This window comes from Choloepus didactylus, chromosome 14, assembly GCF_015220235.1.
Source record: "Choloepus didactylus isolate mChoDid1 chromosome 14, mChoDid1.pri, whole genome shotgun sequence".
NCBI classification, from domain to species: domain Eukaryota; kingdom Metazoa; phylum Chordata; class Mammalia; order Pilosa; family Megalonychidae; genus Choloepus; species Choloepus didactylus.
In genome coordinates this window covers 79,526,829-79,553,392 of record NC_051320.1, presented here as the reverse complement: position 1 = coordinate 79,553,392, position 26,564 = coordinate 79,526,829, and the positions used below count along the sequence as shown (strand labels likewise).

At 44.7% G+C, this 26,564-nt stretch overlaps 1 protein-coding gene across 1 annotated transcript in view; it reads left to right on the top strand.

Moving 5' to 3' along the window:
• Nucleotides 1-1,381: 1,381 nt before the first annotated feature.
• The window catches only part of FBXO32 (F-box protein 32), a 30,795-nt gene continuing 5,612 nt past the window's right edge, over nucleotides 1,382-26,564 (top strand). The window contains exons 1-6 of the mRNA XM_037802763.1: nucleotides 1,382-1,772; nucleotides 7,601-7,713; nucleotides 8,542-8,591; nucleotides 9,781-9,873; nucleotides 23,158-23,251; nucleotides 24,048-24,232. Coding sequence (XP_037658691.1) covers nucleotides 1,657-1,772; nucleotides 7,601-7,713; nucleotides 8,542-8,591; nucleotides 9,781-9,873; nucleotides 23,158-23,251; nucleotides 24,048-24,232 — 651 coding nt within the window. The 5' untranslated portion in view covers nucleotides 1,382-1,656. The remainder of the gene's footprint in view (nucleotides 1,773-7,600; nucleotides 7,714-8,541; nucleotides 8,592-9,780; nucleotides 9,874-23,157; nucleotides 23,252-24,047; nucleotides 24,233-26,564) is intronic.

Below are 26,564 nucleotides of genomic sequence, written 5' to 3'. Positions count from 1 at the left end.
GGCCTACATTCTGCTGAGAGGGGTAAACTGTTACCCAACAAAAGTAAAGTAAAAGCAAACAGGGTGATTTCAGATGATGCTAAGGACTGTGAAAAAAACTAGCTGTGTGTCCCTGGGTGCATCACTGGCTTAACCCCTCTGAGGTTCTCAGTCTCCTCATCTGCAAGCAGTATATAATTCCACACTGCTTGCTCTTCACCGGCAGGGGATTAGGGTTAATAACTAAGGTATGTGAAGGCCTCTGGCACAGGCGCTTCAGGCCTCACTGCGCTCTGTAAACTCTCAGGCAGTTTCTTTAGTCTCCTCAGTCCGGGTAAGGGAGAACGTGCGGGACCGTTCTCTATCCACTCTCACCAAAACTAACAAAACCTCTGGCGTTGATGTTCCTCGGAAAGAACTCGATAGCTGAGAGGATGCCTACCAGAGGAAAAGGGGGCGGGGGGGGGCGGAATGTGGTTGCACAAAACAAAGTCTAGCACGGACGCCCAGGAGCGAGGTTCGGACAGGGAGAGGGGTCAGGGTCTCCTCGCCCTGTCTGCTCCCTGACGGTGCTGCGCTGCGACAGGCGCCGCGGAAGCCAGTGCTGCTCGCTTGGGGTGCTGGGGTGGGGATGGGAGACTGTCCCTGCTCTCCACTCCCACCCCGCGGGGACCAGACGCCGCTCTGGCCTCCTCCTTCCCTTTCCTTTGCCTCCCCAGGAGGCGAGCCTGACCGCAGACTCACTAATGACAGCTCTGGGACAAGACGGGTGGGAGCTGTCCCTCCTCCCGGTTATCCCGCCCCCTCACCCCGCAACCCCGGCGCCCTAGAGCGGGTTAGGGCAGCGAGAGAGGCCAGGAGGCTACGCTCCCCCCTTCCCTGCTTCTGGCGGCGCTGTGCCCGGCCCCCACTCCACGGACGCCCCTGGAGATCTGATCTGACAGTGGAGTTGGATTTTGACAGCTTGGGGTGGGAAGGCGGCTGTCCTCCCTCCCCAACCCTGTCCCTCAGTGACCCAGGCGCCGCTCGGGCCTCCTCCTCCCCTGCATCTCGCCGGCCAGGGAGCCGCAGGAGGACGGGGCACGGCTTCTCCAGCCTGGGCCTTGGTCTCCCCGCCGCGGCAGCCGCGCCCGGGTGGCGCGGAGGAGGTGGGGAGGTGGGGAAGGGGTGCGGAGGTGCCAGCTGCGCGAGGGGCGGTGGGAGACCCGGCTTCGCAGCGCGGCTTCAAGTTTCCACTGGCGAGGGATTGCGCAAGAGCTGGAGGAGCAGGAGCCGCGGGCACCTCGGGAAACAGGCCGAGCCCATAAACAAAGCCACGTGGGCTCCCGGCCGGGGGAGGGGAGAGGCGGGCTCAGAGCAGGCGGCTCTTCCGGCAACAAAGAGCCGCCGCCGGCCGCCGGGATAAATACTGCGCCGGGACCGCAGCGCAGCACTCGAGCGAGCGCGACGCCCGGTGCGACCCTCCCCAGCGCCAGCGCCCTCTGCGAGTTCAGGACACCTTTCTCTGCACCTTCAAATCCGCACCCCCCCACGGCCTTTCCCTGCACCCGCTCTCCTCGCCGCTCCCCCACCCCAGCACCCTGAGCGCCCACCCAAGGCGGCGCGTACTCGGGGCCGCCGGTCCGGTCCGGTCCATCAGTCCGTCCAGTCGTTCTGTTGCGTCAGCTCGCGGGAGCCATGCCATTCCTCGGGCAGGACTGGCGGTCCCCGGGGCAGAGCTGGGTGAAAACGGCCGACGGCTGGAAGCGCTTCCTGGATGAGAAGAGCGGCAGCTTCGTAAGCGACCTCAGCAGGTGAGGGGAACCGCCACCAACTTCCAGCCCCGCAAAAAACGACCCGAGCTGGTCTGGGGTCGCGGGGCAGGCAGGGCTGGGACAGGGTGAGGAGGGAGCCCTGACCTGGCGGCGGGGTGAGCTGCCCGGATTTCTGCAGAGGTCGCCAGAGCACCGGAGCCCAGAGTTTCGTTTCTCTTACTGTTCAAGAACAGCGTCCCAAAGTGGGCATCACTCCTTACAGAGCCCCGGATCCCTCCGAGAATCTGATGACAGTCGCGGATCATGTCCCTATGCGCTCAAACTTAAGCACATAACTTTAGGGGTTTCCGAACCCAGATAAGGACCCCTGCCTTAGGGAGCCGGGAATGGAGCAGTTCGCGTGCGTCGCGGGTGGGCCGCGCGCCTGTCACTACCCGGGTGGCGGGGCTGGGAGCGCCCGGGGCGCGGTGGGCACAGGTCAAGAGATGGGATTGGACCCTGGTCCTGTCCGGAGCGCTCCGGGTTTCTTCCCACGCACAGGCGACCGCGGGGTGGGCTGGGAGTTATGAATAATCGGGAAGCTGCGGGCGATAAGATGAGCCAGATGGTCACTAGGGGACCAGCGCTTGCCGGAGTCTTGGGAGCGGTGGTTAACGACCAGGCATGCAGGGCTGAAACCCACAGCCCTCTGCTTCCGGGAGGATGATGCATTTGCACCTGTTTCCTCAGTGATTCCTTCGGTCCGTCTTCTTTCTCACTATTTAGTGAGTGCAAACCCGTTTCAATGGGGTTTGTCCGCTGCAGAAAGCCCACCTGGCTGCCGCGAGCCCTCGGACGCTAGGCCTCACTTGAGCTCTCTCGGTCTGGTGGAAAATCCAAGGTCTGCTAAGCCACATACTCAAGATCCTTAGTACAAGAGAAGCGCCGGCCAAGTTAAGGTTTGGAATCTGTTGTCCAGACCCCGACCACTGACCAAGGCCAGCTGGGCCGCGGAGGAGAGCGTTGAAAGGTGGTCCAGTGCTATGGTGCCGTGGGGGTGGTCTTTGGGTGCTTTTTCCCACAGCCTTTGGTTAAAACCCACCCGCACTCTTAAATTGACTTCAGTGGTGACTTCTGTAACTGGGCTGGGTTCCCAGTTACTCGGATTTAATGGTGGTTGTTTCGATAAATGCTTGGCAATAAATTTTAAGAAAAATATCAAGAAAACGGAGTTATTTTGATGGCTTGACCTCCAAAGATCCCATCTGTTTGTGATTTCTAATACACCAGGCTTCCTTTGTCTCCCAATGAAAAGAAACAAATTATTTAATCTTGGGGTCTGTGAGGAAAGACAAGAAGGTATGAGCCCTTAATGTTAGAGACACTTTAAGGCTACCCCTCCACCGGGGGGGGCAGGGGGAAGGTTAGGGAGCATTATAAAAAAATCCTATTTATGGAAGATCATAATTTATTTGCAGGGGCAAAAAAGACCAACTGGTGTCATAAGACTATATCTTTTAGATATTCAATTTACCATTTAGGTAAACATCCTTCCTTCTCTTTCCTAAGGAATAATGATCTAATAGTTTGGTGCTTTATTTCTGTGTAGAGCTTCAGGTTTTTTTTAGGAAGGTACAGCAGTGGTCTGCCAAGCCATGTCCGTAGTGGCTCACCCACATATAATTGTGGGATACCCCTCAGTGGGGAGCCAACTACTGGGTTCAGCAAGAAAAAATTAACCTGCAGACCTTCTAGTTGCATGAATATTCACACTGTACCTGCCCCAGCAGATAAGCTGGTATCACTCTCCTTTAGAAATAAATAGTGGTGCTTCTCTCTCCACACAGCATGGAAGACTTGAAGATAGTTTTAACTTACCACAAAAGTTCAAACTAGGCTTGTCCCCTTTCTTGTCCCCTTGCCCCCTTTATTCCCTTCTCCTCTCCTCCCATTTGGCACCCTCTGAGCTGGAACTGTCACGCTCACCATCATCAAAGGTCATGAATAGAGTGACCACTGTGGTCCCTGGATGAGTCACAGTTTAGGAATCATTTGGTAGCCTCCTAGCAAAGCAGCTGGCTATTTTTTGTTTGCAGGGTATTTTTTTTTCCAGCAATTGTAAACAAACCCTTCCCTACTTACCATGAGAAGACTGCCAGCTTCTTAAAACCCTTTGGCCTTGTGAGGCCTGGGCTGGTGATCTCAAGTATCCCCACTGTTTTCCGTGGTGTCAGCTTCTCTGTGAGGTCAGGTTTGGGCTGAGTGCCTGCATACACAGGTGATGCTGAATACTTCTGTTGTGAGAAAACAAAAGGCAGGCTCTTAAAAGAGGGGGGAGGGGGGGTGTAAAAAAGAAGACTACTGAGGCATGGTAGACTTCTCTAATTCTGGGTACAGTCCTGTGAGCTGGCCAAACAAGAGCCGGGCGAAAAACGTATTTGGTGTTTTTCAGTCTGAGCCTATTGTTTAGTGTTGACCCAGGCTGGGCTGCACAGCCCACCTGTCCTGAACACTGCTGGCCATTCTCTCCGTGGCCTTCCAGCAGCATGTCACTGCTAACTGCCCAGAACAAACATGGGAGGATTTAAGATAAGCATAAAAGAGGACTCCTTCTCTCAAGAAGTTGAGGCTTCCTAAAGTAGAACGGGAACCACAAATGTTCAATTTGGTGAGATAGACTAAAAACTTCAAGAGAAGGAGCTCAGTGTGAGTTGGGGTGGTCCAAGAATACCTCAAGGAAGTGAAAATTGTGATGCCCCCCACCTCGGGCCTCCTCACTCACTGTCGCCCCACTGCCCACCCCAATCCCAGATGTCTGAGCCTCAGCTATGCTTCTCCCAGCCTACATTTCTGCAGGCGAAACGCTGTGGCTTTCCTGGATGGCTAAGGCTGAACCGGAAGCAGGAAGTTTACCTTGGTGCCCTGGATGAGTGGTGCATAATAAAATAAAAATAATAGTTAAGATTTTATAGAGTGCTTACTGTGTGCAGGGTGCTGTTCTAGGAGTTTATACACTAGGTTGTTTCACTAGTGCTATCCAAGCATCGGGCACCTGAGTTTGGCGATCTGAGTTTGTATTTTGGAGCAAATTAGTATAGAAATCTCATTGGCCTTAATGGAGCTTCAAATAACTTCAAAGAGGTTCTTTGGGGGCAGGACACAGCTTTCAAATGGGCTGCTATTGCAATTGAAATGAGAAATAGAGTTTGTTTGTTTGTTTTCCTTCCCTTCCTTTGTCTCTACTGCCAAAGTGGTCCTATTTTGAAATATTTCCACCCTTCCTAAAGCTGTCTCAAGTATCTTGGTCTGTGTGTGATTGCAGTGTAGGGATGGGAGAGATCTTTTTCTTACTATAGGAGCAGCCTATAAAAATCAGGATTAGGAAGAACTGACTACAAAATAACAACTTGTTGGCTATTACTGAATTTAGTAAAGAAAGCAGCCTCTTTAAGATGGTAATGCTTACTTCTAATTAAAAACAAAAATTTTAATGCTGTGGTTCCTAAATGGTGGTGGTTTTACTTGTTAAAAATTCAGTTGTAATTTTCCATTGGCTTTGCATTTCCTTGAAATGGACCTAATTGAACTCTCAAAATAGCCTCTAACTGAATAGATCATAGCTTAAAAGAAAACATATAAGCAGGCAACACAAATAAACCCCATGGCCCTTCCTTCCAGGCCCTACCACCTGAGTCCAAAACCTAATACCAAGCGAAAAGTTACAGGGTTTCTCTTTGGTTAAAGCTTTTCTGCATTCTGCAGTGGGAGGGCATCATTAATTATGTAAATTCTTCTTACACTAGCTTTTGAAATGACTCACTCCGGCTTAAGGCAGGTTATTGTTGTTTCTGTGAGGAAAACAAGTGCTCAGATTCCTTTGAGGAATGTTTTCAATTAGAAAAGAACAAGATGAAATACCAATATTTTAAATTTCTAAGGAATAGTCACAATCTAGGATCTAGGCTACGAAAATTTTCTGCTAAACGTTCAGTGTGTGATTGAGAGTGACAGCTTCGTTTTGTTGTTTTCTGTATGTGGAATTTATACGGTAGGTTTTTGTTGTTTGTGGTTGTTTGTGTTTGTGTTTCTTTAAAAAAAATAAGCCTTGATGTGTGCTTTTGCATGCAAAATGTTCTAGCTTTGCTTTCAAAGCTGTTCTAGGCTTTGGTACATCCTGAGCCCATCCAGTGACCTTCCATCTCTCCCCCTTTTCCTCAACTTTGATTGACATTTCTTAAGTTAGCCACAGGGACAAAGAGTTCCGGTCTCCCTTTGCCCTGCCCCTCTCTTCCTCCTGACCTTGGAGCAGACAACTGGCTGATCAATATGTCTGTACCCCAGGAGTCAGACAAGCAGACAGACACTCGTGTGTTAAACAAAGCCTGGCCCCCAAACTCACCCTGGCTTGCTTAAGCATGCGCCTCCAAGAGAAGGACATTTCTGCTATAATCCATCTGAAGCCTAAAAATATCCTGTTTCCCTGAATTAAAAGGAGAAGGCTAAAAATGTTAGGAAACTCAATTTATGGTATCTAGCATGGCCTTAAGAAAGATTAACTTAACGATTGATTATTCATCAAGCTTCTCCCCATGGATGCAGAAACACAACACTGATGATAGTGTTGGTGATGTCATATGTAAGCATTTTAGCAAGATACTTATTGTACTAATTGATGTGTTACTTAAGAGACTATCGTAACAAAAGGATATTGGAAATTGTCTCAAACCCTTTTCTACCATTCTACCCTCTTTTCTTCACAGTACCAATGGAATGGGGAAGTACAGGTGTACCTCATTTTACCCAACAAAAGTATGGCCAAAAAAGATACAAATCATGTCACATTTTAAATCCAGCAGGGGAACTCTAATGTACTGGTTGTGTAACAAAAACCCTCTAATTTATGTCTGCCTAGTCAGCATTCTAAATCCTGCCTTGAATATACATACCCCATGGGAGTTGGGGGTGTGCGGGACCTGTCTTCTCATTGTACCTCAGTATTTCTCCTGCATCCCTTATGTGGAAGCTATTCAGAGATTTACCTTGAAGTTACCAGGTATAGTCAAATAGAACTCAATCCGCCCTCCTCCCACCAGGTGATAGCTCAGCCAAACCAAAGGAAATATGCCCCTGACCTGACTGAACCTGCCCATCCTTCAATGATTCCCATCCATTAATTGGGAAGGGACATTCTTTATCTGTTTAGCCCCTATAAATTTATGAATTATGAATTTAGCTTGTTTCAATTAGGACCCAAGTTCTTTACCTTGCAGCATAGCACCTAGTGTTAGTGAAGAAACTACATGAAACCTAAACAACTAGTGCAATAGACTAAACATCTCCTAGAAAGGGGTTGGTAAGTCAGATTTTTGTAAATGTGAGGTTTTAAAGACATGATAGGAATATGCTGGGTTAAAAAGAAGTTTGGGTATACTTTATATGTGTGAATTGTAGAGTAGGTGAACTATATCTCAACGAGCAACTTGGGCTTTTGCAAAATGAAGGCATTGTATATTACAGTGATGCCAGTTATCAGCACTCCACCCACCCTCATTCATCATTTTTACTTAAAGTAATATTGTAGTGCCCTGCATTGCTCTTGCTTAAAGAGTGTGTGCTGTGTGTTGAAAACAATGGCAGGCACTGTTGGGGAATTCAAAAGAAGTAGAAGCCCCCATCCCTGCCTTCCACATAGATGTGACAATATTTTGTCTTAAAAGAGAGAAGTCTGTGTGCGTATAAACTTCTTTTGAGTAATTATTTTGTTTTATTTTGTTTGAGAAGAGTGTGTGTGCATGTGTGTTTTATAAGCCAGTAACCTATTTATAGAAGCAGCTCCTAGTAGGGTTTAGCTGTTAAACTCATCGTCTCCTGTCTTCTGTTATTCCTAGCTACCGCAACAAGGAGGTATACAATAAGGAGAATCTTTTCAACAGCCTGAATTATGATGTTGCAGCCAAGAAGAGAAAGAAGGACATGCTAAACAGCAAAACCAAAACTCAGTGTAAGCCATTTGTTTTGAACTTAAGAAGAAAGTTGTTTGAAGATAGTTATGATTGGTACTTGGGGGAAAAATCATACCTTGTATGTTTAACATCTGCCTTAATATTTACTGTGTCACTGACAGAGGTTACTGGGATCTTTGCACTCAAAACCTGGCAGGGCATTTTACAAGGGAGATTTATGTGTCTTTATGGTATTGTTTATAAGTCATCTGCTAGGTGGGTTTTTTTTTTCCTCCTACTTGTCACTTGTATTTGGCAGAGGCAATATGGTTATTTTAGAGTGACATGGTCAGCTGAATCAGTTCCAGTGTATACTTTTATTTTGAATTGTGTTTTGAGGCCTTAAAAAAGGCCTTCACTTCTCCCTCTTTCTTTGTATAAATACTATTAATGTTTCTAGATGCTGCAAATACTAACAGAGTATAGAGTGCTATTAATAAGCATGAATTACATATCTTGGGTTTAATCTGTCTATACTGCATGATTTCTTCATGTTATTTCGTCCATTTGATTTCTACTTTTTATGACCTTGTATAAAATTTAGGTTTAACAATTAGAACAAACTTGTACTTGGTATTAGAATTTTTTTTTAATTTTGAGTTTTGGTATCCTAGATCTGGCTATCAAAGATTTGGAGTGCTTCAAACAAAGTCAATTATAGCTGCAGAGTTTACATGTTGCAAAAATTTGCATCATCTTAGATTGTCAGTAGAGTTTTTGTATTTTTTGTCAAAACTTTTAAAACTTTGGGATAAATGAAAAAGAAAGAACGTTTAAAGTCTTGGGCATGTTGCAAATTATAAAACTGTGACTTTTTGTTTCTGTAGATTTCCACCAAGAAAAATGGATCTATGTTCACAAAGGAAGTACTAAAGAAGTGAGTATCCATCCATTCATTAAACAGTTATTCTTAGCCTTATGCCTCCCCATGATAGGATGGGGCAAATTGGGCAACAATGATCCAGTGAATCATGTGCCTATGACTATTTTCTTTGGTTGTAGGTGGTGGTGGCCAGCCCACTACCCAGCCAGCCAGCAGAGTCTGGGGCTACAAAGAGACAGAGAAAGAAGCAAAAGTCACTAGGTAGATTCTGCAATCATTCAGTGAGATAATGTATGTAAAGTAATTTATAAAGATTAATATGCCCCTCTCAAATGTATCATTATAAAGCCCTGGGCTTTACCTCAGGACTAGGTCTCCCTTTGTTCTAAGATCTCTTCAGACTTCAACTCGGGAAATTTTAGCCCCGGCAAATAAATGGAGCAGAAGTCTTCAGCGCCTGCTTGTTATGTACCAGGACAAATGTGCAAGGAGACAACATATTATAATAACTGCATTTGTATGGCGCTTTGGAAAAACCTTTTAGGTACATTTTTCCTTCACATAGGCATTTGCTGAGATAGCCATGATTTGAGGCAGTGTGAGTGAAGGATGTTAGGGACCTCAGGGAGCACCTAGTTCCATGACTTGAGGCCTAAAGAGGGTGAGTGATATACTTAAGATCACCCAGATACTCGGAGCAGAGCTGGGGCTATGAGTCAGGGCTCAAAACTCACAATTCCTTGTGCATCCATAGGTAAAAAGTCAAAATTCTTTTGCTTCCTCATAAAGCCTTAAAAACTCTTTCCATGTGCATGATGAGAAAAGCACTAGAGAAGCAAGGCCAGGTGGTAGGCAGGGTTGGCGCAGATAGGTCTAATTCTCCTTCCCGGAGATGTTACAATCACCAACCCTCCTTAGGCTACACATTGTAAGTCCAGCCCCCAACCTCGCCTACCTTTGATTTTCCCAGACAAGTGCGTGCAGAGAGCAAGGGCCCAAGCAGGACAAGTCATGAAAAATGGGGGTTTAACACGTGAGTCACTGACTAAAGCAGCTTCTGGCTGCATTACCCATCTTTGTGGCTCACAGGGATTCCCAGAGAGAGCCAACCACAGGGGAAACATACGGCCATAGGTCCACTAAGGCAGTCATCGAGCTTGTTCAGTAGGGTCTAGGTAGATCGTTACAGAGAATGGCCTCAGTGTGACCAGAATCATCACACACCCTCTGTTTTCACGTTCAGCGCCACGGATATTGCACTCTGGGGGAAGCTTTCAACAGACTGGATTTCTCAACTGCTATTCTTGATTCCAGGCGATTCAACTATGTGGTTCGGGTAAGTCTCAAGAACCCAAAGGCTTATCGAGACTGTCTGTCAAGTGAAATTGTTTCTTCGGTTGATCCTGAAGTAATTGCCACCCAAAATACAGGACCCTGAGATTTTGGGGGAAAGCAGAAAGCAGACTCTTCAACCTTGCTGGATCCCCGCACACTTTTAAGTTTTTATGGGATCCTGAGATTGGCCCCAACAGACAGGGAACACCATGACACCTTGTCAGTCCTCTCAAGGGACACATTCCCTCCCTGCCCCCTGCTGAGCCCGATGCATTAATGAGAACGTGTTGCAAGCAGGGCAGGCTGTGGCAACCACATCAGCAACAGAGAGTTCAGCAGTCAGCAAGCCATAGAGCACGTGTTAAAAAAAACTTCCTGCAACTCTGTTCTCCTGTCCTCCCTCGTGTCCTGCTTCAGCTGACTCAAAGTTAACCCCTAGGCCTTCTTGACTTAGGTCACAAAACCTTTGAGTTCAAAGCACCTAGACTTTTCTTTCCCTGCCACTCCTCTCACCCCCACCCCCATGCGATAACAGTATTCAGTCCCATGTTTACTAAAGCTTGAAACTACCTGCTTAGGTCAGTGGCTTTCCATTTTAAACCTTATTTTAGGGGGAAAAAAGGCATTTTAAATGCACTTTAGCAAAATATGAATGATGAAAGTAGTAAAGCAAATCATTTTAACCATGCCTTTGAAATCTGTGACTTTCAAAAATTGGTTGATTTGCTGTTGTTTTTTTCTCCCTGAGCTCCCTTGTGCGTTTTTGTCAGTGGTGCAACCTGGGAGGTAGCAGCTGTTTGGGTTTTAGGTTCTGAAGTAGGAGGGAATTTTCCCCCTGTGGGTGTGGGTTGGTTTGGGTTTTGTTTTCTTTTTCCTGGGTTGTTGTGCTTCTGAGTGCCAAGTCATCAGGTCAGATGATTCCAAAGGGTCAGCCAGAGTGATGACATTTAATCCCCCTTGAGGCCTGAATCACTCACCTGTCATCTGGGCAGATGCAGGCCTGGCAGTCTCAACTGACCTGATGAAACCCAGGCCTTCTTGTAGGTTAGAAGCTCTGAGCTGAGTCTGTGACCACGAGAGCTGAACTGTCAGCTCTTCATCACAGCTCTCTCTCCAGTCCAGAAGGAATGAAAATAAGAGCCCATATTGGGCAAAATGTTCATGTTATTCAGCGTGGCTCTGCCAGTTCGGGGAGTCATCGCTGCCATGGCCCATCCAGGCTGGTTGGAGCAGGCCCAGGAAGATCTAGAAACCTCTGTAGCTCAGAATAGGAATAGTTCCACCTCATAGGTGTTTAAGGGAGACACCTAGATCTTTATTAGAAACTGACCATCAAAATGGTCCATTTTTAGCTGGTTCTCCTTCCAATCCATTTTTTCTTTCATGATAAAAACAAAGCAAAGGAACAAGGATCATAGTGGCTAAAACCTACTTCATGCCCTTTTTTTTGCATGATCTCATCTTATCCTTTCAATAACTCTATGATATGTAGACACTTTTGTTGTCTTTATTTAAAGAAAAGAAGGTGCAGCAAGTTCACATGATTTGTCCGAAGTCACAAGCTATATAAGTGTAGAAAGCAGGATTTCAACCCTGGGCAGCGTCACAGGCCACACTCTTAGCTGCTATAATACGTTCTTTGTAAGCAGAGGTATCTCAGCCCAGGATTTAAAGAGAGAAGGTGAGAGGTCAATCCCAGCTCCACTACCTTTGAGATGTGTCAGCCTCTCTAAGACCCAGGTTTCTCCTTTGTAAGAGGGACCTATATTATCTTAACTTTGTAGTGTAGCTGTAAAGCTCAGTGATATATAACATATGGAAGGACTCTGCCAACTAGAATCCACTCTGCAAAGTTAGCAGAGTGGATTAATAAACTATGTTTATTACTACCTACTTAATACTTACTGCTGATTCCCCCTAAACTTAAATGCCTTTTCCATTTAGTTGATAAAAAATGTTTTTCTATTTAAAAACATAATTGGGGAATCTTGCATTTGATTGAGACTCAGCACAGAGAACTTGTGTCTGATGGTATCTAATTGTTAAATATATCTTGGGCACTTTCCCTTAAATAATCTTAAAGTTAGAGAAATTGCCAACTGCTTTCAAAGTTATTAGGTTCAAAAATAGTGGAAGAATATTCCTATTTTGGAAAGAATAGCTTTTTTTTTTTCCTTCACTGTTAGAGTCCCTCTGTTAATGATAGGCACCGTGTTTTGAGGTTTTTCTTCTAAGGAATTTAATACACTTCTCATATATACTTCTTATCCTTAAACCAACTCTGCAAAATACGCCAGTATGTTATCCCCATCTTAACTACTTTGACCTAATGGTGTTTTAATACTACAGCAATTCCTTGGTTGCATTAACGAAAGAAACCAGCTTTGAGGGCCATTTTTTTTTTGTTTTATTTTTTAATCTCTTTAAAGCCAAAATACATTTTTTAAAAATAAGTAGTGTTTATACTGGCTGTCATCTTTGAAAAAAGAGACAAGGAGAAGTAATAAAAGAGACGGTCAACACTGCTATCTAAAATATTATGATTTTTATCAGCTAGCACAAAAATTCTGTGGCATTTTTGAAATCAGAAAAATGTTGAATATAAATCGAGAGGTTTTTATATAGCATTTGTGCCTTATTTTAATAGGCTTCAGGTTACCCTCATTGTCCCCACCCCCTCCCCTAACACCCCTAATAACTTAAATACAATTTTAACTGTGGGTTTTTTAAGGTGATTTAAAATCTTTGGAAGCAGCAAGTCACCCATTTGTGGAAGGCCATAAAAAATAAATAAGCTTTACCCTGTGCCTCAAGACCAACACATTTTGGAAAGTCCCCTAGGGAGCTGGAGAGGAGTTCAGTGGCTGGGCGGGTGGTGGGGTTGGAACTTGGTAACCACGGGGAGGAGAGTACTGACCAACCCAGGGCACCGAGAGGCCAGGAGAGAAAGTGGGTCTCCAGAGTGGGCCAGGAGAGGGTTTCAGAGGCCACACACAGACTTATATCCCTCCGAGTGAGGCTCCCAGCCCTGGCTACACATTAGAGTGACTGCCGGAACTTGCTGGAATAAGGAAGCCAGGGCTCAACCTCTTGTGCTTCTGATTTAATTAGTGTAAGGTGGTGCCCAGGCACTGGCATTTGTCTTCAGAATCTCCCAGGTGCTTGCAGTGTGCACCCAGTTCGCAGGTTTGCACCCAGCTTAATGGGTGAGTGGTTGTTGTTGGAGGTGATGAAAAAGTAGGGGTAATGAATGTCAGTGACGGTAGCACAATATTGTGAATATTATTACTACTACTGAATTGTAAACTCAAATGTGGTTAAAATGGGAAATTTTGTGCTTTACATCAGTTATTACAATAAAAAGTTTTTTTAAAAAAAGCTACTTTGGAGCCCAAATGTTACATTTTGCATAAGGAGTTTTTAAACAAGACACACTGTAGCTATGACCTCTGAGGAGTGTACCATCATCTATCAGGAATGCAGTCACGTAAAAGGAATAGTCCCTCCCACAGAAAGTTACAGTAGAACTGAGTGATTCCAACTTAAAGTTCAACACTTATTAGCTGTGGGACCTTCTGCAAATCACTTTCTCTCTCCAATCTATACAACTAGGATAATCAGATTTATATTGATGTATTTTGTGAGCCTGAAAAAATGTAATGAGAAAAAAATTAATGGATATAAAAATGATTTATGAATTTCAAAATGCATTATAACTTATTTTTCACAAAGGAATTAGGATTTAAGTACATGTAGCCATCTTTCCTGAGTGGTTAAGATCTGGTCTCAATTCATAGGCCAGATACAGTTGGGGCAAAGACTTCCTATTTGCAGCCGGACTTCTGAAGTGCTAAAAATTGCTGTAGAATTTTGAAATCCTTATGTTCTCCTTGGTGAGTCTCAGTGACACAGAACACCAACATTCACCCAAACTATCCCTGTTCCCCAGTGTGTCAGTGGAGAAAACTACGTTATTGAGATGGGATGGAATTGAGATAAAAACTGAGCCTCACTAATAAAAAATGTGGCTTAAAAGGTTAGGGAACCAACAGTTACTAAGTATCTGTTATTGTTGAGTACAATGTAAAGTAGAGCAGGAACTTGAACTCAACTTGTATTATTCCAAAATCTGCATTAATTCCACAAGGCCCTGCCACTAGCCACCGAGGGAGGTATAAAGATGAACTATAGCAGTGATCCAGCAAACTGTGGCCCCCGTGCTAAAACCAGCCTACCACCTGTCTTTGAATCAACTGTGAGCTAAGAATGATTTTTACTTTTTTAATGTGTTGAAAAAAAATGGAAAGAAGTATAATATTTTCTGACACGTAAAAATTACATGAAATTCAAATTTCAGTGCCATAAATAAAGTTTTATTGGAACACAGTTATATTCATTCATTTAGGTATGGTCTACAGTACTTTTCCCAGTAAGCCCCAGAGTTGAGTATAATTCAGAAATAGAGACCTTATGGCCTGTAAGCCTAAAATATTTACCATCTGGCCCTTCACAGAGAAAATTTGCTGACCACTGGTCTACAGTTTAATTGGCAAGCTAAGATATAGTCATTAAAAGAAGTTGCCTGACCCGACACCATGAGGCAGTATTTGAAAAGGACCCAGGAGTGATAGAGCCAGAAGGGCTATACAGTTTCAGAAGGTGGGATCACTGTGGACAGGATATTTGAGAAAGACTTTAGGCAGAAAGTAGGGCTTGAACTGGGTCTCAACTGTGGGCAAGACTTGGGGACATGGGAAGCCTCGGGTTTGTTCAGAAGCCAGTGAGTAGAACATTCTTTCTTTAATTAAGTGGTTAAGAATACAGAATCAAATAAGGGTGCTGCCATGTGCTAGTTATGTATGATCTTGGACAAGCCTCACTTTCCCTCTATAAAATGGGGAAGATGATAATCCCCTTTCACAGAGCTGTCGTGAAAGGTATTTACTGCTTAAATGAGTTAAGCAGATTAGAGTACATTGTCATATATGACAAGAGGTCCATAAATGTTGGTGAGTATTGTTCATATTAAATATCACTAGAAAAGGAGACTGGAAAGACTGTAGAGGAGTGTGAGGTTACTTAACGTCATGGTTATTTGGTAAACAAGAGGGAGCCAATGAAAAATTTGAGGAACGCAGCACTTGATGAAAGCGGTGTTTCAGAAACTTGTGACTTCTTAAAGATTCACCAGCCCAGTATGGCTTCTGTCACCCCAAGATGCTATCAGCTATCAAATTACAAAAGTATATCACTTTGCAGGTTACAAATTACATCCTTATACATCTGCTTATTGATGAGCACAGTCAGGCTGTGAAGTAGGCAGATGTTGTTAAACCCATTTTAGAGATGAGGAAGCAGAGGCGGGGAACTGAGAGATTTGCACTAGGTCACCTCGCCAGGAAGGGATGTGTGGTAGAGGTAGGGTTTAAACCTGCCCTCTGACTCCTGGTCCAGTGCTCTCTCCCCTCCTCTGCATTACCTGGATGGCAAAATGCCTAACAGAGGCTCCCCCCCTTTATCATCCCTGAAATACATGCATGCACAAGCACACACACATACCCTCTCAGCAAAGGGCCTTAATGCCAGAATAACCTTTGACCTGGTCACTCACAGCTCTGTCTATGAGATGAGAATGAGGCCAGCTATAGACTGAGGAAGTTCAGGGAGAACTTGGGTATCCGTTTCTTGATGCTAATAGATGGTAGTAGGTCAGGAAGGACAAACACAGCTTGCAGCCCACTCTCTCTGCCTTCTGCAGCAAAGAACAACATCACAACCTGAATTGACACACATTCTTATTTTTTCCTGCATTACCACCCTGGTCCATTTGAATGTATCCAGTGAGTTGCTGCATTCCTCCCACCCTTAAAAGCATTTTCCAAAAACATGTTTTAGTTTAAGTTGACTGATGGTTTGGCAAACAAAAGGCTGAAATATGGCACTGTGAGTCAAATTTAAACCCAGTGCCTTCAATTAAGGGTGTGCTGTTGCCAAGCCTCTGGTGGGTCGTGGTGTGCGTGAGCTGCTTGGCCCTTTCACGTGGGTCCCTCTGCCACAGTGACCTTGGACTAACGTGGTGTGGCTCCACGCTGTGGCCTTCCTCTGGTGGGCAGCCTCTGCCACCTGGGTCTCAAAACTAGTGGTATCTTTTTCCATTGAGACAGAGAAGCCAGGATGGAAGGATGGAGGCCAACCACCGCAGCAGCAACAAAATCAAAAGAGCAGAGCCGTGAGCCCATTTGAAAATGAGTCGTATCAATGATTGTGACAAGAGAATCCACTGCAGGGGATTAACACTGAGGACTTACGGCGGGTCCTTTCATAAATGCTGTTTAGGCTGCCAATGATTTTGCTGGAGAAGAATTAATCTCAGAATTAACAGGCAAGCAAACAGGTCCTGCAGTGTTGGCGTACCCAAAGAAGTGGGGGGGGGGCATGCAGAAATGGGGGGCACCTGCAGAGGAATGGGAGGCCCTCCTGGGGGAATGGGAGAAGGCTTAGAGATCAGAGTAGTGGTGTTTTTGATAGGGACTCCTCACAGTAAAAAAATAATAATTTAAGCAGGTAGTCTCAATTCTGTCTATTCATAAATTCATTTGTCAATCATATACCTATAAGAGGGACTGGCAATGACACCTTACCCTGCAGTGTTACTATGAGAATTAAACTGAGCATGAATGTGCAGAGTGCCTCAATACAGTGCCTGCTCCATGGTAAACAATGACTGTTACTATCCTCATCATCTTTAGGCTCCTAATTATGGACATTGAAAACACACAAAAACAGGAATTAAAGACAAAACAAAATGTATCGATTGATATTCTAACATTCTTCTGCCTGATTGTTCTTCCCATCCCACTTTGGAGACCACTGGATCAAACATGTGCCCATTTTGTGTCAACCAAGTTGAGACATAGAATTAACTATCCCACAAGTGGAAGGTTTTTCAGGGACAAATGGCATGAGCAGAAACCTGGGGAAGGGAAAGTACAGGAGTTGAGGGGAAGTGATGGTGTCCAGGGACGGGGGCAATGTGACGTTCAACTTCACAGAATCACAGGGTAGAGGTAGAGAGTGCTGGCACAGAAGGGAAGCCCACTTTAAGCAGAACCACTGACCCAGACAAAGCTGCTTAGACCGATGCAATAGGGAGTAGGGTGTCATTGTAAATTCAAAAGTATCTGCAAGGATGGAAGTCAGAGAGGCAAGTTTCTCTCTGCTGAGAATACAATTAATTTTGTAAACTTGGCTGTCCTCCTTCTTATTTTAACTCCCTCAGAGAGATGTTTCCCTTGCAAATAATATTTACCCAATCTTGACACGCCTGAAGATTATTAATGTAGTTGAAAAGGTTCCTTGTCCAACCTGTCAGTGTTCAAGCTCAAAGTCAGGACAAAACTTTCCAGGTTTTTAATCTGTGTTATCTATTGAGTAAATAAGAGTCTTGGAAGTACACAGCACTCAGAGCAGGCAGAGGCACTGCCAAACGTAACCAAGGGTTTTGTTGCAAAAGACATAATCTTCATATGGACATCTAACTTGGATACTGAGCATGTAAGATATGGAAGGGGCTTCTCAGAGCTGGGACTCTTTCCAGCCTTTGATAACCCTGTGGATGTTTTCCAATCAGATGTATACTTCAGGCTGTAAAGTCCCACTGTCATACAACAGTGGAGGAATTGAGGGGTAAATTATATTCTTGATATTCTATGAGATAGAGTTTGCTTAGGCAACAGCCTCATGGTCAACCTTGGTGTGGTTTTTTTCTCATTAAATTAACAGGCAAGGGAAGCTGCTATTTCTGTTGTTGCTTCTGAAACCCTGATTATTTAGCACCCGTCTAGACCTCAGCTGCTGGAAAGTGTTGGCGATATGTTTGCATTATAAATAATTTACTCCTAGGCCCACGTGCTGCTCCTGGGACATCAGTCTGGGACCAGACTCCATATGAATACCTTCCTCACAGTCCAGACCATGTGCCATTGACCTTGATTATGCCACTTGACCTTCATGAGCCTCCTCATTTACAGCAGGAGGGAATTTGGGTAAATAGTTTCTCAGGTCCCTTCCACCTCTAACACTTTATGAGTCTAAAAGAGAAATACATTTTTTAAAAAGAGAAAATAACAAAAAATAAGTAAATAAACAAAACAAGAATTTGTTGAGTGCCTACCAGGTGCCAGGCTGGAGAGAGAGTGGTGAACAAAACAAGCCTCTGCTGTTTAGAATTAATATTCTAATTAGACAATAAGCAAACAAATAAGTTAATTTCAGGCATGTCCAAGTGCCATGAAGAATAAAGAAACCATAATAAGAGTAATGGCAGCTGCCTGGAGGTCTTCATACTGGATGATCAGAACAGGCCTTCCTGGACTCTGAGCAGGCAGCATATGAACTGGGACCCAAGATGAGTCAGAGCCAACCGTGTGAAGAAGTGGAGTTCAGACAAGGCAAAGGCTGGGATGTGGGAATGAGCTTTGCCTGCTGGAAGAACAGAAGTCAGCTCTTGTGGCAGGGGCGGAATGAGTGTGGGACACGCTGGGCAAGATGAGGCTGGAGGAGCCGTGAGGACCAGTCATGCAAGGGAGTCGGATATTTTTCTAAATGTAAAGCAAAGCCTTTTGAGAGCTTTATGCAAAGAAGTAACATGAACTGATGTTTTTTTTTAAAATATGAATGGATGCTAAGATGACTTGAAGGGAAGAGAAGAAACCTATTTTTGATGCGGGTAAAGTGAGATAGGTGGGAGATCTCCCTTCTGCCCATTCACTTCAAACCGAGGTTGATATCTGCTCTGAGATTTGCATTATGATACTGCTTGCAACTAGATTTTTCTCCTGCTCAAAAATCTCCAGAACTAGCACAAGCCAAAGCGTAAGGGCAGGATGTGGTCTCAGCAGGCAGTGACCACCATCCCTTCCTCTGCTTGCTCAGAACCCTTCCTGCTACTGCACGGTGTCGTCACTGTAAATCGTGCCTGGTGCCCAGGCTGCCCACGCTGTGACGGTACCACGGAATTCAGCCGAGGCCAGCCCTCCTCCTCCCCCTTCCCCTCCTGCCTCTCCCTAACTCAGCCACAAGTTACTGGCACCTGTGCTAAAATTTCCTTGGCAGAAAACAAACACCCATTTCCACACAAGACATTTTCCTCTGCTCTCCTTTTCTCTTGTGGCTAGGAGCAAAGAACCCGATTGGCAAAGGCATCTTGGTAAACAAATTGCTCTATACAAACCTATTCCCCCAGACGCACAGCTCTCTTAACACAGAAATAAAATTATTCAATTCTGTCCTCTTTGCTACTAATTCCCCACAACAAACTACTTACTGGTTCTGAGCCTCTAGAGTTACCTCTGATGCAGAAAGTAGACCAGAATGGTTTACCCAAAGCAATTGCCTCGTCCTAAATGGTCTATGGGCATTTGTGGGTATTATATCTCCCTTAATGTTAAATGCTAATTACCGATCATGACAGAATGTTCATATACAATTTCCAGACTCTGTTTTTCAAGACCATAATAATACATGGCTTGATACTATTTTTAAAGTAAAATTTGGCTCTAGATACAAAGTTGTTTGGCCTTGACAAATGGAAATCCTTAGGCTATCAAAATACATGACCTCTGTTAGACATACCTGAGTGCAAGTCCTGGCTACACCATTTGCTACTACTGATATGTCTGCAGGCTGAGTTACTTAATTTCTCTGAGCCTCAGTATCCTCATCTGTCAAATGGGGTTAATAATAGAACCCACCTTATTGGGTTGTCTTGAAGATTTAAGATCATGTGTGTAAAGTACTTAGCGCAGTCACTGGCACATAGTAAACCCCAATTATAGTTCCTAAAATAAGGCTTCATGGTAGATGCAACTATTTAAGGTATAAAAATGTATCAACATTAACTTTTATCAACAGAGAGCTATTAATTGTATCACAAACATAACAAAAATGACAGAAAGGAATATTAAAATTGGAAAACATTTAAGCATTTGGTTAATGATACATAAAATCAAAATACAGTGATTTTAAAAGTACTGTACTTTGCCCTATTAATCCACGATTCCCTGCAGGGCAATGATTTTACCCACCAGTGCTCTCTATATTATGATAAAGCTAATGAAAATAATTTTTTTTAGTACCAGGCACTGTTTTGAGTGCTTTACAAACACATTTAATCTTCACAGTAACTTGGAGGTACGTACTATTAGTATGTGCATTTTACAGATGGGGAAACTGAGGCAGGCAGCTGGCTCTGGAGTCCTCCCCTTTAAACTCTATGATGTAGACCAGGGGTCAGTAAAACTGTGGCCCTGTGCCTGTTTCTGTAAATAAGGTTGTACTGGAACACAGCCACACCCATTCATGTACACATTATATATGGACACTTTTGCATTTCCGCAGCAGTGTTGAATCCTTCCAATAGAGACCATATGGCTCTTTTCAGAAAAAACAAAGTTTGCTGGCCCCTGTTAGTGACTTTTAAACCCCACTAAGAGATTGGGGTTTGGGAGGAAAAGAAAGAATACCTGATAGTAATAATGCTTGGTATTTGGCATTTACTGTGGATTTCTACATATCTATCTCATCTAACTCTCATAACCTTGTAAAGTAAGTAAAGTCTTTTTATTTCCATTTTAGAGATAAAGAAACTGGATTTCAGAGTGGTTAAAGGACTTATACCAAAGACTAGACAATAGACTCTGTGAGTCTAGGGACTGTGCCTTTATCATTTCCCTGGTACCTGTCACAGCCCTAGGACAGAGAGCACTCAGTAAATACCTGCTACATGAATGACAGTTATTAAGGTCACCCAGCTAGAGAACCCAAGTCCCCTGCTCTTCTGGGGTTCTGTGTCCTGACCCCACTGTTGCCTGGCAGTGGAAAGAGGGACTTTCCCTTGTGATAGGATTAAGCACAAGGTACTTGACACGTCCTGCCAACTGACAGATTTTTCTTGCTCTATTCCTCCTCCTCCTTAGCCAAAGAAGATCATCGTGGTTCAGACCAAAGGGCTTTTTCATTCCCGCAAATGCACAGTCATAGCCACGAGAGTGTTCTTGTCCTTGTGATGGGGGCATTTTTAGACAAGATTAAAAGCAACACCCACATGAGATGATGGTCACATGGTGCTGGCGGGGTGGATTTCAGTCCGCAGTCAGAGCCCCGTCCCCTCCCCTCCCACCCCTCGGACCTCCACCCCCACCCCACCCCCAATGAGGAGTCACAGCCGACTGCCCTCTGAGAGCGGCTGGAGGCTTGTGCTGGCTTTCATCTTGTCTTCTGCTGTGCTTGTGAGGCTCCGGGTATTAACAGACCATCAGCTCAGTCTTCTGAATCTCACTGTTGGTCCAGGAGGAAAATGGAAGGTTCAGCCAGTCCCTATTTGCAGCCTTTCTCCCTTCTATCAACTGTCACGTGCTAGTTGGTGGTGGGCTTTCTGTGCGGTCACCACCCGTGGATGTGGCCTCCACTGCTGTTTTGACGTCTTGCCTCTCTTAGGGGGCACCCGCTCAGTTCCAGCCCTGGATCATCAGCTCTAATCTTAACAAAGGAGCCTCACCCTTGTCTCGCCTCCTCCTCCCTCAGGAGAGGTGTCCCTCCCTGCAGGTGTGAAAGGTGCATAAGACAGACAGAAAAGAGGTTTCGTTTTGTTTTTCTTTTTCTAACTTAAAGTAAAATTATGTTCAAGAAATTGAAAGCCTATGTATGGTTTGAAAACCTCCTAAAGGGCTCCATGGGGACCAAAATTCTAAACAAATGCCTTGGAAGCAGAGGTGCTCTGAATTGCCAGGGGCTTTGATTCCCCCATTACCCATCTCCTCTGCAGCTCAGTTTTTAACTATTTCACTTTTCTGGGCCTCTCAGCCTTGGTTCAGTGTCATACTTGGAATTTATTGACCTGACATGAAGGCTGGACCGGGGCCTGGCAAAGAGATAAAACTCCCTTGGCAGTTTAGTGGCAGCAGAGATTCAAGCTTTTCTATGAAGGAGCCTCAGTTTTCTACATCTAGTTTACTTTATCAACTATGGTTGAGGGCCTGGGGTGAAATTTCTTATTCTCACTTTATGCCAACCTCTTTTGTTTGATAACTCCCTGAAAGCATGAAGAGTGTCCATTTATTTTCCTTTAAGACTTTGCTGAGCCCCCTCACTGGTTGTGGGATGGCTGGTAATGTTTTAGTCTTTTGAGCCTCTCTTTGCTCATCTGTTAAGTGAGTTGAACTGGATGAAGAACTTTTATTTTTCAACAATAAATATTTGATTTTAAAAAAAAATCTTGCCACATCTGTAAAGAATTTCGCTAAAGAAGGAAAGAAAGATTGAGCTAAGAATACATCAACCACAGACCATTAGTTAAGTTATTTTCTTTATTTCTTTTTGTGTGGGGATGATGGGGATGATGGGAATGGGACATACTCCTTCAACAAACCAACCAACTTTTACTTAGCACCTAATTTACACCAGACACTGTGGTAAGAGCTTTATGTGCATCCCCTCACGTGAAGCTCATAACAACTCAGGGTGTCTAAGTACTATTAGGACAGATGAAGAAACTGGGGCACCAAGAAATCTGGTAACTTGCCTGTAGTCACAGGGCTAATACATGGACAAATCAAGACTTGAATCTAAGGCTGAGAGTTATAAGAACCTGAGCTCTTAGCTGCTATGACCTCACTGCCTCTAAGTAGAAATAGGTGTATATACTATATATCCCTGAATGTTCTCTCTTTCTATGATTGGCCTTTTTCTCCAAAAAGTTAAGTGCAATGGGAGAATCTAATTAATAGACACTTTTCTTGGATGCTGCAAAGGCAGGAGTTATCTGGATAGGAATTGCCTCTTCCTTGGGCAGTGCACATTGCTGCTGACTATGAGCTTTTTTGAGAACCTGAAGCAGGAGTCCCAATGGGGAAGAAGTTCAAGTGGGGGCAGAATTCCCTCTGGGGGTGATCATGCAGGAGTCGACAGGTCATGGGAGGTGTCATTCCCTTCAGAGTACGTCAGCTTCACTTGCTGAAGTAGGACAAGTAGGAAGGATTAGTCCTGGCTGAAGCCAAAACTTAAAAGAAAAAAAAAAGCATTAAGTATTCAGCCTGATTCCTGGGCTTTGCATTGTCCCCATTTGTCTTCTGCTGTGAATATCTGCTTTCCATTGCTTCGTGGCCCTGCCTGCCATTTATCTCTCCCTGTCTGTCTGTATCTACGTGTCATGTGACTCAAAAGAGAAGATTAGAGTAGAAAAATATCTCTGTATTCTAAGCCTGGCAACTTCTATTTTTATCCACAGCTGTTGGAACTGATAGCAAAGTCACAACTCACATCCCTGAGTGGCATCGCCCAAAAGAACTTCATGAACATTTTGGAAAAAGTGGTACTGAAAGGTAAACTCTCTTGCACTCTCCCTCCCCTTTTTGTAGGCATGGGATGGGGGGAGGGTGGATTTTCCAATAGAGTGGACATGTCATTAGATATAAAAGAATGCGAGTGGATAGAAATGAATAAGTTCAGACACATTTCCAATTCAGAAAGGGGTGCAGTCATACCCAGAGCAGAGAGTGGGACCATCACTCTCCCTCCTTTCATTGGGATCATCCATTTACCCTACTAAAAGCTTCTCAGGCTTCTCACTTCAGGCTTCTCAGTCTCAGGATTCCAAATTCCTAGAAAAACAAGCTGTGAACAAGGCAAAATAGATGCATAGACTATTTAAGCTGGAAGGAACCTTAGCTCTCTAACTCATGCATAGGGAGAAACTAAGGCCCATGGAAGGAAGTGAGCTGTTCATGATCAACAGAGAATCCACTAGATAGGACTAGAGCCCAAGCCCCCAACTCCCAGACCTAGGCTCCTTCCACTGACCACCTAAAGGAATGTCACTGATGGGCAGAAGAAACAGCTTTCACATGATCTGAATCACAGGTAGGGGTGGAACAATGAAGAGAAAGAGGCTTTATAGAAAACTGGGGAGCAGAGAACAAAGATAATGGAAACTCCATCCATTAACCCTCCAGTGCAGGAGCTAGGCCAAGTATAGAATAAACACCTGCAAGAAAGAAAACCATGTCCCCAGGGGCAGTGCCTGGGTAACAGGAGCAGAACGGACAAGAAGAAAAGCCCACTTATAAAATAGAATGTTCCAGCATTATAATTTTATCATTTTTTTCTTCCCCTCTCAAGTCCTTGAAGACCAGCAGAACATTAGACTGATAAGGGAACTACTCCAGACCCTCTACACGTCCCTGTGTACACTGGTCCAAAGAGTGGGCAAGTCTGTGCTGGTCGGGAACATCAACATGTGGGTGTACCGAATGGAGACGATCCTGCACTGGCAGCAGCAGCTGAACAACATCCAGATCACCAGGGTAAGCAGGAACACTCAGGCTTCCTCCTAGCAGGAAAGGATTCAGGTGGTTCCTCCACAGCAAGGCTGGATCTTAAATCCCCTGTGCTGGGGAAGGAGTTGGACTGTTCTGATCTGCTGCTTTATCCTGGATGCTTCAGTGGGGTGGGGGGCTTCCTGATAAAGGGACAGCAAAACAGGATGCAGAGATGTGAAGGGCAATGGCCCATTGAAACCTCCTGGGTAAATTGGAAACTTGGCATTTGGGGAGATGCTGGCTGTGCCACTGAAAACCTTAGTGAAGTTCGGAGACCTCTCCTCTTTGTCCCTTTCCTCTTAAAGAACTTGTTTGTAGCTTTAGGACACTGTTGGGAGTACAATAGAGCAGTTATGGCTTGGAGAACCGGTACCAACCTTTGAAATTTCTAGTTCTAATGACTGGGAGTTATAACAAAGGAAGGCTTTGATTAAACGCTGTGAACACACATGTAGGAAAAGAGATGAGCAGATCTCACTCAAAGCAAGCAAGAGAAAAAAAGGCCCTGTATGACCCATTAAACATGGCTATCTATAGCTGTAGTTTCTTTTTGCTTTCAGAACATAACTTGGCCCCCCAGCTTGTGTCCCTGTAATAGTGAGCAGGACTAAGGCACACAAAGAATGTGAGAAAGATGCAGGTCTAATCTCATAAGGTTCACTAATGGACAGATGCTCTTGGGCAGCTCACTTAGCACTTTGCTTACTTATCTAATCACTGACATGGCTGCCCTAAGTGGTTTCCGGGACCCAAGCTGATAAAGTTTGGGGCTGCCCCATCTTGAGAGAAAGGAGCATGAAGAAGCCTCTTTGACCTCTTTTATATAATTATTTTACTCTATGACATTTTCAAACTATAGCATCCTTGACTTTCCTGTTAATAACCTCCCTGAGCCTTAGTTTCTTAAACTCTAAAACAGAGGGAACAATTAGAAACCTGAGTTATGTGACTTCCTTAGAGTTGCTTAGACTGCAACATACACACACACACACACACACACACACACACGCACACACACGCACACACATGCAGGCGCACACACAGAGCGGAGCTCAAGCATAGGTAAACTTTCAAAAAATATCTCAATTATTTGATTATTTTAAGAGAATGTGAGTATTTATTATGAACGTTTACCTGATTTATTCTAATAATTTACCTCACCCCCATCTCTCAAGAAGGGGCATAGTCTGACAACGTAAATTTGAGATCCAAATTCCCAGTTATACCTCATGCAGAAAACCCACTTACCCCTTCTACCTGATTGCTGGCATTCTCTATATGGCCTGGACTTAAAACTTATTGTTGTTTCTGAGCCCCTAAGAGAATTACCCAGCCATCAATGTAAATGAGTCAGTCTGATTTGTCCCAAGGGCATCTTCCCTGCAGCTCCTTTGGTGCACACCCATTTAGATGGCCATGCCTGCCTGCAGCAGGCCCCTGTTCCCACCCTACACATCACAGGAGCCTCTCTGTCCCCTCTGCCCCGCACCTGGCACTTACACAGGATTACTTCCTCAGGGTTCCTCTCAGTTGATCCACAGACACTCTTGGGAAATAACCTTTGTAGTTGCTCTTACCCCTTTGTCGGGGCAAGAGCCGGAGAAGCCAAGTAACTTTCCCAGGGTTATGCATAGCTGGGGCCAGATCCCTGGACTCCTTATTCCTAAAATGGCGAGGTTTTCTTAACATCAGTGATTTCTAAACTCTCTTCCAATTCAGCTTTCTTCCAGCTAGTTATCCAATGATCCAGCTTTTGTCAAACCTTTTTAATCCAATGAAATCCCAGGCAGGACAGATCCAACTCTGAAGTTCATCTCATTCTCCCCTCCACTCACTGCTCCCCAGCCAAACCAGCCTTTTCTCCGCACACTCCAAGCTTTTTCATGCCTTGGGGCTTTTAAGTTCCCTCTGCTCTGCCTGAAAAGCTCTCTCCACTCTTTGCAAGGCCGCTCCTTCTTAACGTTTGGAACTGGGCTCAAATGGCACCTCCTCAGAGCAGACTTTCTGACAGCCAGGCCAGGGAAGCCACATTGTCATGTCACCGTCTTCAGAGCAACTCTTCCTCCAAGATCTGAAATGACCGGGGATGTGTGTTTACTCTGCTGTGTTCATCCGCTGGCTTGTAGACACCACGAGGAGAGGACATTACCATGTTGTTCCCGGCTCTGTCCACAGTAGCTGGCAGAGTAGAAGGTGTCAATAAATTTTACCAGAACAAATAATGATTGAAGGGGAATCTCCTCCACTGCCCACCTGAAGTACTTGTTCAACATTCAGAGGAACACAATTGGAAAATAGTGTCCTGTCTTAACAGTTG